At 40.4% G+C, this 18,149-nt stretch overlaps 1 protein-coding gene across 2 annotated transcripts in view; it reads left to right on the top strand.

Annotated features, from left to right (window-relative positions):
• Positions 1–934: 934 nt before the first annotated feature.
• Positions 935–18,149, top strand: part of glra4a (glycine receptor, alpha 4a) — a 58,863-nt gene continuing 41,648 nt past the window's right edge. The window contains exon 1 of one of the 2 annotated variants that reach the window (XM_080465192.1): positions 935–1,388. In XM_080465192.1, the coding sequence (XP_080321318.1) occupies positions 1,321–1,388 (68 nt within the window). In that variant the 5' untranslated portion in view covers positions 935–1,320. The remainder of the gene's footprint in view (positions 1,389–18,149) is intronic. The other variant, XM_080465193.1, reaches the window with a different exon arrangement.

Genomic DNA, 18,149 nt, shown 5'->3' with positions numbered 1-18,149 from the left:
CATATGTCACAACGTGACTTTAATAAGCACATTTACAAAAGATCTTACCATAATAAAGATTTGATTACTGATTACTAGTTACTCCTTTAAAAAATAACTTAGTTACTTTACTAATTACTTGTTGTTAAAAGTAACTTGGATTAGAAGTTACCTTTTTAGTAACTTTCAGCAGCTGCCAACAACACCTTCCACCGTCTCTATAAAAACTGGTTTTGCCAAAAACTGCTGATCCCTGCCTGGCCTCCTGCTGATACATATTTAACCTTTGACCTTCATTCTTTGTTGTATTTATATCTGACTCGTGGTTTTATTGTCAAATTTGTACTATAGCTGGTATTTATTTACCCAGTGAAGTAGTTGTAGTCTGTTGTTGCACGATTTATCTATTTTATTTTATTTTTTATTTGCACTACCTGCTCTATGTGAACTTTTGATTTTATTTTGGAAATTTAGTCGGGATGACAAGCCACTGTAACAATGGAGCCACAGCTGCTCAACAGCGCATCTCAGGAGATGTTGCAGGACAATGGATCAAGGGTGGAAATGAAGACCTGTCCCTTTTATTAGAAATGTGTAAAGTTGGAATCATTTTCTAGCCCAAAGGTTATTTTGTTGTTGTTGACACCAAGTAGGTTCCATACAGTAAATGTTTATTTTGGATCCACTTGTTGGAGTCATTGTTGCTGAATTTTTGAAATGGGGGGGGGGGGGGGTGTTACACAATCTCACACGCGTGAAAGCACAAAGGCACACACTTTCACTCCCGATTGGTCATGAAGCAGCGTGTGTTCAGCCCTGCAATCCTCGCGATCGCAGCCATCTCCCCCTCCAACCCAATTAAGGCTAATTAAGCACGAGTCGACCGTCAAAACAAAAGCTACTGTTTCTTTAAATCTGCGCCTCTTTTGAAATGTTGGGAGCGAGGGAGGGAAATACAGAGGGGAAAGGAGGTGAGACCACATTGTCAAATTGAGAAAAGGGGGAGAGAGAAAAAACATCCACACACATACTCTCACAAAGCGACACTCCCCTTTAGCACAGGCACGACCACACCAGCACACAGAGCAGTGTCCATCCATCCATCCATCCTTCCATTCGTCCAGGTGCCCGAGCAGAGAGCCCGCTGTGTGGATGTGTGCAGCCCTCTGGACTTGGTGGGAGGGGGGGAGAAGTTTCCCCAAAGACCAGCTTGGATCACTGAGAGAGACGATGCCTTCCTCCTCCAGCCCTGTCTCACAAGCTGCTCGGTGGATTTGCTGATTCCCGAAATTATTTCTGCAAGTGATTCAGCGGGAGTGAGGAGAGATTCTGAGCCAGAGGATGCTCCCACAGGTCATTCGGATTCTGTATGTTTTGTCTTTCTGCTTTTTCCAAGGAGGCTTTATCAGGTGAGGCGCACTCATGTTTACTATTCGCTCTCTCCGCGACTTATTTCCTTCCTCTCCAGTTGTTTCACCTGAACTTTTTCACCGTTTGAGGATGTCGAGGATTAAATCACATGTCATTTAATCGACTTTTTGAACTTAAATCAATTAATGGGCTCTTTTGAATTAAAACTCATTTGTGTGTAAAAGGTTTAAATACTGGTGCGAATTCAGTGTTGAACTAATTAATGTCCCAATTTGTTTCACATGTTTATTTTACATACTATAGTAAAGTAACGTACAGGCTTCGAGATACAAGCGAGCCACAGCGCGCACCGTTCCGAAGAATCCAGCCTTTTACGCACGCACACAGCGCGCAGCAGTTCTGGCATCAAGTCTCCAAACACGATATCGTACTGCCGTTTTTCAAACTGATACGAAATGTTCACATAAGCATATATGCAACTTAATTATACTGAAATGACTCCAGGTTTAATTCTGGTGTCTGGCCACTCGGAACCTGACTGTCGCGCAGCGGTGTTGATTGCTGCCCCCCCCTCCTTTTGTTGTTTTTGTGAAGTTTAAAGAGAAGTATTAGGAGTCTGGTGTGATTGCGCTCCAGCAACTTCCATCCGCCTCACAGTGTGTTAGGCATACTCAGTACCCAGATTCACCTACAAAGAAAAAAATGTATAAATGATGTCATCCTCATCAGAAACAATATGCATGGTGTGTTTGGTGAGCCCATTACAATACCTTGCTTTTCTGTTTGATTCTTACGTTGGTTAACGACACACCACATAAACCCCTCCTCCCTCACTCAGACCTTGTACCCCCCCCCCCCCCCCCCCCCCCCTCTTCCTCTTAGAGGTAAAACTTTTATTTGCAGTGAACACTTTTCCTTATTTCATGCCCTGCCACCTTCAGGTGTAAGCGGAAGGGAATTAAGATCTGCATAATCCTGGAGCGGAACAGAGGCATGACTCGGTGAACCCAGGGGCGAGGAGAGCAGCTCATAGTGGAGAGCAGTCAACTAACAGCAGCTCCTCTGAAAAATTCTTTACTCTCCTGCCACCAATGGGGTGTGTGTGGGATGTAAGGAGGGGGTGGAGCATAGAATGGATTAAAGGATGAGGGCAGGTGTAAAGGACAGGCAGAATCTGATGGAGTTGTGGTCACACTGGGGGGAAATGATGGAAGATGAAAATGGGCACCAGCATCCTGGGATGGAGGGAAACGCTAACAAGAAATTGAGAGGGTGATTCATTTCGCTGGAGGCAGCTGGGAGATTAGTTAAGTGGAGAAGGGTAGATGGAGAGAAATGGTTCAGATTGGAGGAGATGGGATGGGGGGGTGGGGGAACGTTGTGAGAAACGTGGGGAAAAAATGTCATGTTTAAAAAGTGCGTGAGCTGGATGGATGTGATAGGTTTCGAACCTCATGGTTGTTGACAAGAGGAAATGAGAAACAGGACGACGTACCGGTAATAGAAAAAAAGTTCATATCTGAAAGGGTGATGGGAGGGCAACTCTCAGAAAATGTATGTGTATTGTATCCCTGACTGCTTCGTCAAAACACCCGGTTCTCTTAGATTTGCTGGATCTACTTTGGTTCCAAGAAATTTTCATTGTTCAGTATCAGGGTTTTGTTTTTTCAAAAAATACAAAGAAAGAAGAGCATCCAATATATATTGGATTCTTCAAGTTGATAGATAACTCGTGGTAATATATGCATCAGCGCCCGCCTCTGCAGCGTGCACAGATGTTGAAGCATCTTTTTCTACAGTGTTCACATTTGGTTTGTTCACTAAGGGCTTGATATTTGCTATCTGATTGGAGTGCATTGTTTATCTGGCTGGACTGATAACTTCAGAGCCAGTGTAGATGAAACAGCTCTTAACCTGTGGTTGTAAATCTTTTTCAAAATAACATATTCAGAAATTAAAACAAAAAAACTAAAACAAGTGGTGTAGCGGTTAGCACACTCGCGTCACAGCAATAAGCAATGAGTGCAGCAGATTCTAAAACTTCAGATAATCCACTGGACAACAAATGAAAGTTAATATACTTGTTTGTCACAGACTGATATGTGTGTCATGGTCACAGTTAAGACGCCAACAGCTGCAAATGCTGCCCTGGAAGATGGCCGCATTCCACTTAGCCGCTCCAGTGTCAGTGTCCCGGTGTTGTGCGTGCGCTTTCACTGTCATACGTGTCGTGTTTTATCGCTTACACCAACAGAGCAGAGCTCTTGATGATTTTATTACCAACACCTGTTGTGTCACGTTCATGTATTGGCTTTAACCTTTTGCATCCTTTTTTTTTTTTAGCAACAGCAGCAGCATCTCGAGATGTGAGCTTTGTAGTTTGTCCAAATCAAACCAGCAATTCAACAACTCTGATAGGAAAACAGTGAAAACTACAATTTCAAAATAGTTGGGACAAGTGTTTTGAAATTAAAACACGATGGACTGAGTTGCAGCTCTTATACACACATGCTGTAATTACATTATAAGAAAAAACATCATATTATATACTGAAAGTTTAAAGTTTGATTATTTAAAATCTTATGGCATCAACACATCAAAAACCTGGAATGGGGCCACAAATACCTATAAAAGTCAGAAGTATTAAAAATGCAGATGGAAGAGAAATTTGAAACCTTTTAATTAATTAACAAAAGATCTGGAAAATGACTAAGTTTAAAGAAGCAGTTAACTCTTCGAGAATAAGAAATAGGCAGAGATTCACCGATTCATAAAAACAGTAAGTCGAAAAACACAGAAATGCGAAGACATTGAAGATCCTTCCATCTGCAATATATGATCTCTTTAAACCATCTAGAGAATCTGGAAAAAATGCTGCAGGATACAAGACACAAGACTGACAGTAAAGATGTAATACTTATGAGCTTCGACCCATCAGGTGGAGCTGCATTCTTCACTGGAAAACAATTCAAACGTTATTTATTAAGCCCTTTAAAACAACCACAGGGAGCCAATGTGACATACACAAAGTAAAAAACACAATATTAGCCTGACAAGACAATTAGAATAAATGCATTACAGATATTTAAAAAAAGAAAATATGCAGAAAAACACATTAATATCAGCATGTTCAAAGTTACATACACGCTAAAAGTTAAGTCGAAGAGGAGGGTTTAAAAAGGGATAAAGAAGGTGCCTGTCTGATGTGCAGTGGCAGGTTGTTCCATAGGAGCTGCGATTGAAAAGGTTTGAGCTCCTGAGCTTCAGGTTCTGGTTCTATTAGCAGCTAATCAGCCGGTTGTAAGGCTGTAATAGTTATAGAAGTTTTTTTAGACAGTCTACTATATTTTTGCACCTAAATGTACCCTTAAAATTGGCTTTATGTTGAGATTGTAGTAACTTTCGGGAGTAATTGTTTGGTTTTGTGAAAATATAGACATTTTTCATCACGTATGCTCTGCGCCTCAAGAAAGAAAAACCTAAAAGTTAAAATCTGAGGTTATTATGGCACAATTTTACCAGTCAATACTTTGGTATCCTCCATTGTTGCAGTTGTTGATCTCCTCATACATGAGCAGAGAAATGATTTGCTATACCGTGTGCTGCTGCGTGTTTCAGGGATGTTTCATTTCTCCCTGTTTACAACGAGATGGAGAGCGCTTCATTTTGAAAATGTTGTTCTCTGGAAACTGAGCTCAAAAAGTGTCTTTCAGTAACTCCCAACGCAGATTTCATGTGAACCAGTAGCCAAAAAGCAACTTTACCCACAATACTGAATAAAACAAGGTCGCATGTAGACAGTAAAATGAAGCGGGTTTGTTTTGCATTTTGACTTTCAGAGTGTTCTTCCTGAGAGGAGAATGTCAGAATCCTTCGACGTCGGCTCTTCCTATCATTGTGAATCAGAATTCGGCAAGCGTTGGATAGGCTTTATTCAGCCTTCAGCATTCACACATGCATTTTCTTCTGGAAATGCAAACCTCTAGTATTCATTTCTGTTTTTCAGGTAAATGTTTAGGTTACTGGCCTCGGCTGTGACTCCAATGGTGTGATATGGTTACTCTTTAGAAGGGCAGTGGTGGCCCACAGGTTAGAGAAGCGCTCTTGAGTTTGGGAGTTCGCAGGTTCACACAGGTCACCACTCTGGCTTCCTGAGCAGGACCCTCCACTCCCACCAGCTCCCTGGAAGCCCACCACATCCTAGAAATAGGAATTAATGAAGTCTGCTTAAAAAGAAAAACAACTGCCGCTGCAGCTAACAATGCGAGCTATGTCTATGTGGGGGAAAGTTTTTGAAGCTTTGGGCTTTTACTTGGAGTTTTGCCTGAGATTTTAATGAGGCAGCAAAGTTCTTATTGTACCTCAGTTTGGTTCATTTGATCCCTTTGTCAGACAGCAGCAATTCTTTTTTTTTTCAAACTCAGCATTTAAGATTTTGAAGTTCTATGAAGTATTTCCAAGCACAACTGGAGGCAGACCTACTGTTTATGGCCCCATTTACACAACACTGGTTGACAATAAAACAGTTTACAGTTTTTTCATCTGTAAGTGTTTGTGTTCAGACGTTTCGATTGTGGTCGCAGTACCGTGCATTTCAGAAAAGTTGTATTTGTCCTATTAAGAGATAAGTATTGAAAATGCTGCACTATGGAAGCTGATTGCAGTTCTTTTGATTACAAATATAAGATTGGATCTCTAATAGATACAACAGTATGGAAGCGAATATGGCTCAAAAATCTATTTGAAATGTATTAACAGAAATGCTTTTTCATTTTCAGATTGAACTGCATTTTTTGAGTCATAAACACAAATTAATGATCAATCATCCAAACTGCTTTTTAATTTTCTTATACAAGACTGCTTAATCTGTGCCTTAACTAAAATGAAAAAGAAAATGACGTTTAAGTTTTAATTTTCAAAAGATGCCCCAGCAAATAGTGACCAAAATTCATTTTGAAATTGGATTGGGACAAAATTCCTCTCTAAAAAACTCATACATTGTGTTCTCTAAAGAGTAATGCCGTGAAAACGGGCTTGGTCCAACGTTTTAAGAAGATTCGTTGCCATAAAAATAAAATTTTGGGGAATTGGGGCAGGAAAAGTTTGTGAGTATGTACTTTTTTTTTCTGTATATTCATTAGCAGCATCAGTACAATTATTACTGATTTTGAGCTAATTATACAGCCTTTTAAAAAAAAAAAAAAAAAGATTAACATAACTGAGTTATCACAGTGTGAGTCCTCACTTGCAAACTTTCAAAACTGGTGTGTAAATGTCATTAATTAAAAGAGCTCATGTTGTGCAGCTTGCATCTGCTCACGGCGGGATGCTGAACAGAAAACATGCTGAATGTTGTAAATCCAGCAGCGCCACTCCACCAGCACGCGACCGTTGCCACAGTGGACACGTGTCAACGTCCTCTGGTCATCTGGTGCGTTTCTGTTCGTCGGCAAATGGACAATGAAGCGTAGTGGATTGCATTACAGTGAAGGACAGAGAATCGCACCAAGGATCTCTGCCGTCCTTCCCTCCGGTCAGCCAGAGATCGTGAGTCAGAACTGAAAATATCAGAGGAGTCTTATCATCAGACGGAGCTGGCACTCATGAGCCGTGTGTGTGTGTGTGTGTGTGTGTGTGTGTGTGTGTGTGTGTGTGTGTGTGTGTGTGTGTGTGTGTGGTTGTGGGGGAGGGAAACTGTCTTTCCATCTTAACTGGAATGCATTAACGGAAGAGGATGTGAACTCTCCTTGATCGCCAACTTCCTCTTCTTATGCAGGAATTAGGTCAGTAACAGATTGAAATCAACAAAATGCATGATTGACATCTTTGTAGATGAGCAAATATGATGTAAACCAGTTTGAAAGTTTTATTTTTTATTTTAGACACATTCTTCTCTTCATATGCACAGTTCATGTTTGAATACAGTCAACTTGCAAGTGTGGTTACGTCTAAGGAAGTGGTTTAATAAAAATAATTTATGTACCGTTGAGATCATTTCAGCATTTTGCACTTTTCTTCACAGTAAACGCCAAACATGGGAATCCAAGAAGTTTGCTATTTGCAGTAATGTCATAAAATATAAGAACTGTCAACTTAACTGTTCTCCAAACAGTTCTTTCTCTACATTCTAATTGGACAGATCTTGGACATGTGCCAGGACAGACAACACATTATTTTCATTAGGAAATTACCGTGATGAGCCTCGCTCAGTACATATTTATGCCTCAAATCAACGGCTGGAGCCGTTATCAGGCTGTATAACCACAGCATCTCAATTTTACTCCCAGTGGGCTTTTCTTTTCTAAAGATGGAATATCAGAGGGTGTAAAACACACTGAGAGGTGCAGCAAATGGGTCTTGTCAGTGTGAAATGGCACGGCTGTCTTCTGCCACATGAGGCCATTCCTTGAGCACTTCACTTTGTTCATGAATGCAACTTATCATTTTAAGCACCAGGTTTAGGGGAATCCCTGCAATGGCCCTGTTGGTGTTTTATGGTGAGCTCAGGGGGTGAAGTGTGTTTAAACGAGAGGTGGGTGTTTTCAAAACTATAAAGTAGGTTTATTACATGACGGTAAAAGGTGAGACATATATACAGTATTATCTTTGAGTTTCAACTAACACCCAGAAACAATAGATCAGTCATTAACTGTAATATAATTTATTATGTTGGCGGTTGTGACTCAGTTGGTAGAACAATCCAAGTCCAGAGTTGGCATTTCGAGCCGTCATCTCCACTAAGTATCAACGTGGTCTTGAACGAAACTCTGAACCCTAATTTCCTCCCAGTGGGGTGTGAACACCTTGTGTGGCACTCATTAACATTGCTTGATCCACTGAAGCTTCACACCCACACACACGTGGAAGCAGCTCTACTAACAGGATGCATAAAGAAACACACATTGTCAGCGTAGTGCATTTGCCTGCATGAATATGAAATATCGTGGGTGCATTTAGATTGCATTAAATACAAGGAAGAGTTTATGCTAATTAATAAATGTACAGCGTGTAATGTGATTTACTTCCTCTGATAAAACCTACCTTGGTTATGATTGCGTCTGTTTTTACTTTGTTTGAAAACGTGGGCTCGGGCCCCGTTTACAAGACGTTTCAAGCAACAAGTGAAAACAGCAACATTTTCCAACTGTTGTCCCTTTACATGGAAACAGCAAAAACAAAGTAGTTATCGATCCAGGCTGCGTGTTGTTGGTGCTGTTGGCTGTTTTTGTAATGAAACCACACACACACATGCGCAAAGCAAGCACTACACTATAAACATCAACAATGTGGAGTACGCAGACATTGGTATGGACCGATATTGGATATTGGTATTGGATTGTTGTCATGGTACCTCTCACCTGTTAGAACACCAAGTCCCAGGAGGATATAGACTGAGAGTCATGACACCACGGAGGAAACATTGTTGATATTGTCCATCTACTGGCCCAAAAGAACTCTTTATTTTGACCGTGGTGCGCATGTGCAGTAGCAGCATTTGAGAAAAACTTTGTCTTCGTCTTCGTCTACACAGAGATGGAGTCCGGGCATTTTCAAAAAGTTGCGTTGTCAGTGGCTCTGAGCACCGTTGTAGACAACCAAAATGCAAGGGAAGTTTTCCATTTTCACGTAAACAAGGGTGTCAGTCTTGGACACTGCTATTAATGTGAGGAGGCATTTTCTCAGCTGGCTCACCACAACCTTTGTTTGTGTACATTCAGTGTACGAACCATACCGCAGCTTTCAGGAGAGCTCACTCCCGGGGGGCAGGGACGACACTCACACGTCCCTCAGAAAAGGGTCTTACTCAAAGCACATTCATTATTACAAGCCTGTACGCCTACTTGCCTTATCAACATATATAAGCACCCCACTGAGTAAAAACTGGTTCGAACCACTACAATGTTATCGCTATACCTCCAGAAGACGTCCTCAGGGAGGCCAGAATCAAAGGTTTTTGCACAAAATTCCCGGACATTGCATGGATATCTAGTCTGGATGTCATTTGAATGTCAAAGAAAATAACAAAAGAGCAACTCCACTGGGAATTAAACCACAAACCTCCTGTGTGACTGAATCATTTCTAAATCTAAACATGCCTTTCTGGCTGCAAGGAATCAAGTCTACATTAACATGCGCAAAATAACCTCTGAAATACTCATGACACGCATCAACAAATCAATAATTGACACCACACACGCATGACCATCATAATTTGAAAACAACTGTTCCAGGCTGCCTCCCAGAGCTCCGGTCCTCAGCACCATCATATACTGTACAACACAGCTGTGTTAACAATACAGTTTATACACATTACCTTCAGACAGGCGACCACACAGACCTGCAATCAGCTTCTTTTACTGAAATCGCCTGTTGCTGCTCTCAGAGTCCATTCATACTATTTTTATTTGTAAATCCCTAATTTACTAGTAATTCTCCCAGTTTGAAATTGACCGGGTGTCTGATTTGAAGTTAAGTTTAAGACTTGCGCCCCCAGGCTTCTGTGGTGAGGACAACAAGTGTGTATAATGTCACACATAATCCTGATAAAGCGTTTTCTCTTTTTTTCCAGATTAATTAATGTTAATGCTCAGATTTCTTCAATAATTTCTTCCACCAACATGTCCACTCCATATTTGTCGTCCTGGCGGGGGCTCCAGGGCTCCATTCAGTCACTTCATGGTGAACACATGCAAATGAACACGGAAGCGATCCCTTTTCCAATCATTTTCATGTAAACATGGTTTGAAGCTTGGTTTTTGCATGATCTAGCTCATAGAGTAATTCCTAGTGAATCATCTGCAGAACTCGTGTAAAGTAAAATCTATTTGTGTGAGCGTACCACTCAGGACTCTTCATGCAGGATCTTGTGTAAATGTGTAACTGTCACTCATGGACAGCACATTGAGGCTGCTAAAGTGGTAAAACTGTACTGGAGAACTAAAAGACCAAAGTCTACCGTATACTGACAAATGCAGAATTCAGTGGGAGTGGGAGTTAAAGTTGTGGATTTACACTCCTGCATCATCTTCCTTTTTAAATGTATTAGGCGATAGGAATAATTTAGGAGGAAGTTCTTCTGTCAGCTTCGTTTGACAAAAAGCAGCACAAAAATGATGAAAGTGCTGAAATGGAGTAAATGATAAATGGACTTGACTCAAATATATATCGTTATAGTGCATAATCAGTTCAGCTGTAGTTCATTGTCTCGCTCATGGACTCTTGGACTCATGGTCATGGAGGGACGGGGGATTGTACAGGACTGATCAGCTGCTGTTGGACTCGTCATGCTTCAAAGTGGAGAAACCCAAACTGAATGTCTACAAATGGCCGTATTCCAATTATGTGCATCAGAAAGCTGTGTTTTCTTTTCCAGCCCTTTTCTGAAACACTTTTTAAACACCAGAAAGAAACTGCCGTGGCTCTCCTGAAAGAAGTAAACACAATTTAACCAATCCAAACTTCAAAAGCTTGTTTGTTGGGCGAGGACAAAATCTTTCTGTGATGGCTTTTAATTAAATTCTGATGGCACTCGCGGCTAGCACGGAAGTATCTGCAACAGGAGAGTAATATCTGGAGGCGAGTAAACAGCAGAGTGGAGCGGACTGCAGAGATTGTGGCCCTTCACTGGAAACGTTTTACAGCCCACAAGGAGCCGTCCAGAAAAAAACTTTCTATATAAATATTGAGTGAGGAAATGTGAACTAACTCCAGCTGGAGACATCCTAATGAGGAAACCTTTAGGTACTCTACCTGAACCAGTGAAGAGGTGGTTGGAGCTCACATGCAGGGTTTCATTATGTCTGGCATTGTTTTGTTTATAAAAGAGTTATTGTTCATGTCAGTGGGAAGTTGAATCTCCACTGAGTCTGTCAGTGATTTGACCTTGAGCTGGTCTGTCACAGACGCGATTGGGCCTCCGAAAACAAGAGGAAATCTCTGCACTCTTCGTCGATACACTCGACTCAAAAAGCAAGCGTGAAACCAGAACAGATGGGAGGTTTACGTGAGTTAATGACTAAAAAATGAGAGCCAAGCTGGAGACAAGAGTCGAACAGACGGTTTGCTCTCCGCAGCTTCCACCGCCGCCGACAGTAGCTGTATGCTTATCAATGAAATATGAAGACGAGGGACACAACCAAAATTCTCAGAAAGGAAAACAAAGAGCTTATATTTTCTTTCTGGTGAGCTTTAAATCCCATTGAGGATACGTTGAAGATTTAATTATATCTTGTTTAAAAAGTTAGTTATTGAGCCTGCTCTCGGAGGAAAGTCCAGATTTTTTTTGTTCCACGACTGGATAAATTCCACCCAGGAACCGTCTGCCTTGCTACAACAAAGTCATAGAGACACTGACTTCAAGAAAAACTAAACCCTTCCTGTATTTTGCATGAGGGCCTTTTAACAACAACAAAAATGGATCCAGACGTCTTACATATTTGGTCACACAATCTAATTTAAAACCCTGTCAAGAAAGCAGTGTGTGACACATATCTGCTTCAGTGGGCATTAGATTTGTGTTTGGCTGTATGGTTTTAGGTGACAGCTCACTGATGGTCCCACGCAGCCAGCCAGGACGCTCAGTGTTGTGCCGGCACCTCAGGCTGAGAGATGTGACTGATTGTTTCCTTCCTATTTCAATCACACATGACCTTTCCTTGCTTTTGTTATTAAATGTACATAACTGCCTCCCGTGGAAAATCCTCTGCACATTGTACTTTTCATCGAAAATATCTGAACCCGAAAGGACAAAACTTGCTGTTTTTGTATTAAGAAAGTTAATTCTCTGAAATGTGCTTATTATGTTAATTATTAGGGATGTCCCGATCCGATCGGTAGATGTCGGATCGGGGCCGATATTGGTGATTTGAGAGTGATCGGGAATCTGCAAATCCAGCCGATCACCCCGCCGATCTAAAAAAAAGAAAAAACACTTTTTCACGTCAGCTGCCGTAAAGCGAGTCCGGGTTGCGACCTGCCGTAAACTGCCGTTAGCAGCCTAAAGCTATTGAGTGGATAAAATGTCAGCAGTCTGGAGGTATTTTAAGGTTGACGACGAAACTGGTCCAGCTGCCAGTTGTACTATTTGCTTCGCCACAGTCCCGAGAGGTGGAGCACCAGAGCTTCGTTTCACACAACTAATTTGATAAGAAATCTAAAAAGTAAACATGTGGCGGAGTACGCTCAGCAAAGACGATCATCCGTGGACAAAAGATGATGTAATGGCCCCCCCCTCTTCCCCCAACCGCGGTCCGCAACGTCACCTAATAACCACAACAATCACGGACTACAAGCTCCAAACGAGCTGCAGAAGCTAGAAGCAGGCGGAGCGGGGCCATAGACCTATAAAACTAGAGTTATATATAGTGGTTTATGTGCAGAAGTCTACTTCTAAATTTCTATGTTGTCTGTCTTCTGCGTTTTTGTTGTGTTTGGTGAGTCACAGCGCCCCTAAAGGCAATTGGGATTTGGGTTCTTCTGATTGGTTTTACTGAATACTGTTTATTTAGTAGGTTTTTATAGTTTATATGTTCATCAAACTGATTCACTGGGTTTCATTATTTTTTTTTTTTTAATTTGCCACAAAATCCAGGTGAAGTTGTTTAGGTTAACATAAATAAGAGATACAAGACTGCTGAGTGTAATTGTTTTTTTGTTTTTTTTGTTATGACTAAATGAAGTTTAAATAAGTTCTTAAGTCATTCTGAGAAGAATTCTGATTCAATAAGTGAGTTTTACAATAATTTCTAGCTAAACAAAGCTTCTGCCAATAGTGCTTTTAGCTTCAGACATCTTAGTGGCCCCAAAAATAGCCTATTGAGTATATTTGCAATAGCAATGTAAATATCGGATCGGGAAAGTATCGGTATCGACCAATACTCAATTCTGAAAAATCGGATCGGTATCGGGGGTAAAAAAGTGTGATCGGGACATCCCTATTAATTATATTATTAATCCAATTAACAGGTCGCATAGAGCAGGTAATGCAAATAAATAGATAAATCGTGCAACAACAGACTACAACTACACCTCCGGATAAATAAATACCAGTTATAGTAAAATCTGATGATAAAAGCGTGAGATAAAAATACAACAAAGACGTTAGGTCAAAGGTTGAAATATGTATCAGCAGGAGGCCAGGCAGGTTGTTATTTTTATGTTGAAACCGTGGGGGGTGTAGTCTGTCGGCAGCTGCTGAAAATAACTTAAAAAGTAACTTGTAATCTGTTACTTTTAAAAACAAGTGATCAGTGAAGTTACTAAGTTATTTTTTTAAAGGAGTAACTCGTCACCAGTAATCTCATTACTTTTGCAAGGTAACTCCGGTTTCCTCCCACAGTCCAAAAACATGTGAGGTTAACTGTTGACCCTGAATTGTGTGTGAATGTGTGTGTGTGGTTGTTTGTGTTGTCTTTGTCCTGGGATGGACTGGCGATCTGTCCATAGTGTATCCTGCCCTCCCCCACAGTTAGCTGCAATCGGCTCCCAGAACAGAATAAGGCCGTATAGAAGATGTATGTATCTATTTATTTATTTAATAAAAACCACAGAATCAAAAATCTACTGATTTCTTTGTGTGCTTGTGTACAAACTCTAATTTACACCAGTGCACATTTCGGGCACGATTTAAAGAAATTTCAAAACATAAAATGTACGATCAACTAAAATGAACGGCCCGAGAGAAATCACACCCAAACAAAGGCATTTAAATAAAAGAAATAATAAGGGAACAATTTAAAAGAGGGTTTAAGACCAAAGTAGGGGAACAAATGAGTGAATATTTCAAAACGTAACCTCAAGTAAAAGTCGTTCTATTTGTGCTTATTTTTACACAATCTAATCTCCCTAATATGTCTGACATCACTTTTCACTTCTACAGGTAGACTGTAAAAGAAAAGAAACTGATTCATTTGTTTATCTCACAGGTAAAGTTAAAAAAATTAGATTTTGTTATACACTGAAAAAAATAATTCAAAAATAATTTGTTGAGTTAATGTAATTTAATCATGTCACACATTTCGATCTATTCATATTAAGTAGATTGAATCCCATTTATTCATATTATCTGAACAACATGTATTAGAATTAACCATATAACAACAAGAAACTCAATATGCTCATGTTAATCAAACATATTTCTGATATGTAAACTGAAAAACGGCATAGTTGATGTTTTTGAGTGTAGAGGTAGATGAGGAGGAGAGCTCAGTTGAAGCTGGGGGTGTTCAGAGGGTCTCCTCGGGGTTACCAGAACGTGCACTTCTTTATTTCTATATTTTCACTCTGCACACATCAAAACAACCCCTCATGCTCCGTCAATCCAAGTAACAGAATGTGTGACATAGAAGTAAAGTAATGTAATTACACAGACCTCTCTGGCCCTGGCAGATTAAAATGGCCACTTATTGACTCTCGCAGCACTTTGGCTCTGAGGTTCACCACTGAACGTCATTATGTTCCCCGCAATTAGGAACATGAAGTGGGGGCCTATTATGAAGCCCTCCATCATGTCATTATGTCTGACCACAAGGTCCGTACTGATTAAAGTTCACTTTGGGGTGAAGACAAAGTGTGGTCCCAGAAAGCCAGACCTGGTATACGCTGCTGGACAAAGAAAAGCAGTGACTAGGGGAGTCGAATTGAAGAGCCGCACTGTAATTAAATCAAAATCTCATTAACTGAGCCAGTTACAGTGACCATGCAGTGATCAATCAGTAATTACACAGAGTGGTGATTTATCCGCCAAATACTACAGCAAACAGTAGTAGAGCAATTTTTGAGATACTTAAGTCCACACACATGAATCACCCTTTCCTGGATATGTTCTCATATGACATGGACAATGTGGTATGAATATATAGTCTCTACTATATGGAAAATATAAACCTACATGCAGTTCACCAGTATGAATTAGAATCAGAAGACCGTATCCAGGTTTATAACCACTGTTATTTGTTTACATTGAACTTAGCAGTGATGCTGTGCCTGTGATCGCTGTGTGAATTAAAAGCACTGGGCCGAAACACTAAATGACCGGATTTGAGTGGAAAGCTGCAGCTTCAGCTGGTGGTTTCAGGAGAAAAGCACACATTTGCCAATTTTGTCACATTAAAACTGAAGTCATCAGTGTTTTATTACTGTGATAAAACTGGTCATAGGGCTTGAAATGATCTAATTATAAGACTGTGATCATATCTTTAAAAAAAAAAAAAAAAAAGATATTACTTGACTGTTTTGCTGAGAAAACTTGTGATTCCAAATGAGGCTCTCTGACCCAATGGGTTGTTTCCAAAGTGAAAATGAATGAAGAATTTTTCATAAATCTCGATTGCTGTGCATTCCTGTGAAAATATCTTTATAGAGCAGATTCATTTTTTAGGCGTTTTCCTGACAAAACATACCTGATTCTGATCAACGAGCCTTGATAAAGCTCTGCTGGAAGCCCGATGATGATGCAGGTGTGTTTGAGCAGAGGAACATCTGAAACATGCAGGAATGCAGCTCTCCGGGGCCAAGATTATACTGCATAATGAGATAAACGGAAGAGAAGATGGACAGATCAAATTGTACAGATTCTCTCTGATTGTGCGTCTTAACCAAATGTTACCAAACACACATCAGAACACCGAGCTCACTCATTTGAAAGAAACTGAGGACAAGCTGCAGTGGAAATCCAGTCCAAAACAACAAACAAACTGTTCCTCCCCCCTCCTCTTCCTCCATTTGACTACGGCCGAAGTCACACGTGACCAGTGGAGCATAATCTGTCGGCTGGTAAAGCGGGCTGAGAGTGTGGTTGAGGGGGATTACAGCTGTGGACTTCACATAACACAATGGCACCGAGGACATCCATGCTCTACAGCAGCATCAAATAGAGGTGGTCAGTCACCATCGACTGTGTAGGAGTGTGTTGGATTCCACTGTAGATTTAAAGAGTGACATGACTGGAGTTTCTGCAGCTGCATATCAACTGATTTCTACATGAAGTAAGTAAGTGGCCAGCAGGTGACTCTCATACAGAGTGCAGAGCGGCTTCAAGGGTAAAGCACCACAGATCATGTTCGTCCCTAAATGCCTCTGACCTCCACATCACTGGCTCCCTCTTTTCTCCACCCATTAGTGAGATGACTTGTTGTCCTTCACAGGCGAAGCACAATATTAAACTGTAATGATATCACAGTGTGCTGAAAGTACAAAAAAAAAAATGTTTTCTGAAAGATCAGAGCAGTCAAAGGCTCCATCGCGAATCCTGCTGATATTAAAGGTTGAATTTGTGCACAGTGAGACTGAGTTTAAAAGAAAGCAGCTGAGACTTTGACTCCACCAATTCTGGTTTCTAAAAAGTAATTGCTCTCTGCAGGTCACAACCAGCAGCAGAACTGTAAAGCAAGCCCAATTTTAGAGGAGCAGTTAAGACATTTTTAGTCTTTACAGTCTTATTACTCTTTCGACTGTCATTTAAACAGAAAGAAAAATCTCTTTGAATTCTGAGCACAGTAGAAGAAAAAGAGGTGAGCTTTGTATTGCACAACGTCACTTAATGTGGATTTATATTGAGCATGCTGCTTGTACTTTGTACACCCAGTCCACAGCGTGTGTTACTTACTAAATGCATTTATTTGGCCATATAGCAACATTTAAAATACATTTTTCAACAGTTTGAACATATGGGCCATCCTCTGAAGAAGACCAGGCCACTATTGTTTAGTACTTCTTTAGTACTTTAGTACTTCAGCATGGCTTTGCACAAAATGTCAGGTTTTATTCTCTGAACATAGTCCAAGCCATATTTACCACAAAGAAAATGTGAGTCCATTAGATGCTATCCAGAGGCTTTAATTAACTCCTTCCCCCTTTTCTCAATGCGATCAATGTCCTGCCAGGCATTTGTCTTCTGCTGAAATGACAGGTCTAGTCAGTGTCCAGTGGAAATTATGTTAGGCTGACAACTTTACAAACTCAACATTGGAGAACTATCATAAACTTTCTGATTAATATATGTATTTAAAGTTTATATTTATAGTCAAACCAGTTTGAAACTACCAATTTAAAAAGAAAAACTTTATATCCAGGCTTAAATTAAGCTAAAATCTACCTGTTATAAGGCAAGTGTTGTCAAACACGTTTCAGTTCAAGGGCCACATGCAGAACATTTTCATCTCCAGTGGGCTGGTTCAGTAAAACTCTGCCGTAATAACCTTTAAATTCAAACTTTGAAGTTTTGCTTTTGTTGTGGCGCAGAGAATATATGAGGAAAATGACGATATTTTCACAAAACCAAAACATTAATACCAAAAATTTCGACAATGTCAACGTGAATTTTTTTAAAGATTTTAAATATATGTAAACATTTTCATAATGCAGGTGTACCTCTTTACACTAACACACGGAAAAAAAACATTTGCAATTTTCACCAAATGAATATTTGACATTTTTTCTTTTACCACTGAAGCTCAATCTGGATTGTATGTGGCCCCTGAATTAAAATGATCTTAATTTCCAGTACTTTTTTCACATGCTTTGAACCCTGCAGCTTATAAAATGACGCGGCTAATTAATGGATTTTTACGGGTTAATAGGCTTCATACCCCCAGATTCTACTTCTGCATGTAGATACAAAACTTGCCCTAAAAGTGACATTTCTGCTCTTGGTGACCTCGTCTTGTGCTGCTTTCCGTGGTCCGGAACTCCAGCAGCTGACGGCTGTGAGTGATGCGTTCAGGTGCATCACGTAAAACCGCCCTGCTGGACTCCGTGGCTGAGAAAGCTCCCTCCTCAGAATCACAATCAGCAAATAACCG

This window comes from Lipophrys pholis (genome assembly GCF_963383615.2).
Source record: "Lipophrys pholis genome assembly, chromosome: 6".
Taxonomy (NCBI): Eukaryota; Metazoa; Chordata; class Actinopteri; order Blenniiformes; family Blenniidae; genus Lipophrys; species Lipophrys pholis.
Note: the sequence above shows the minus strand (reverse complement) of the source record. Positions and strands in the feature narration are given on the sequence as shown.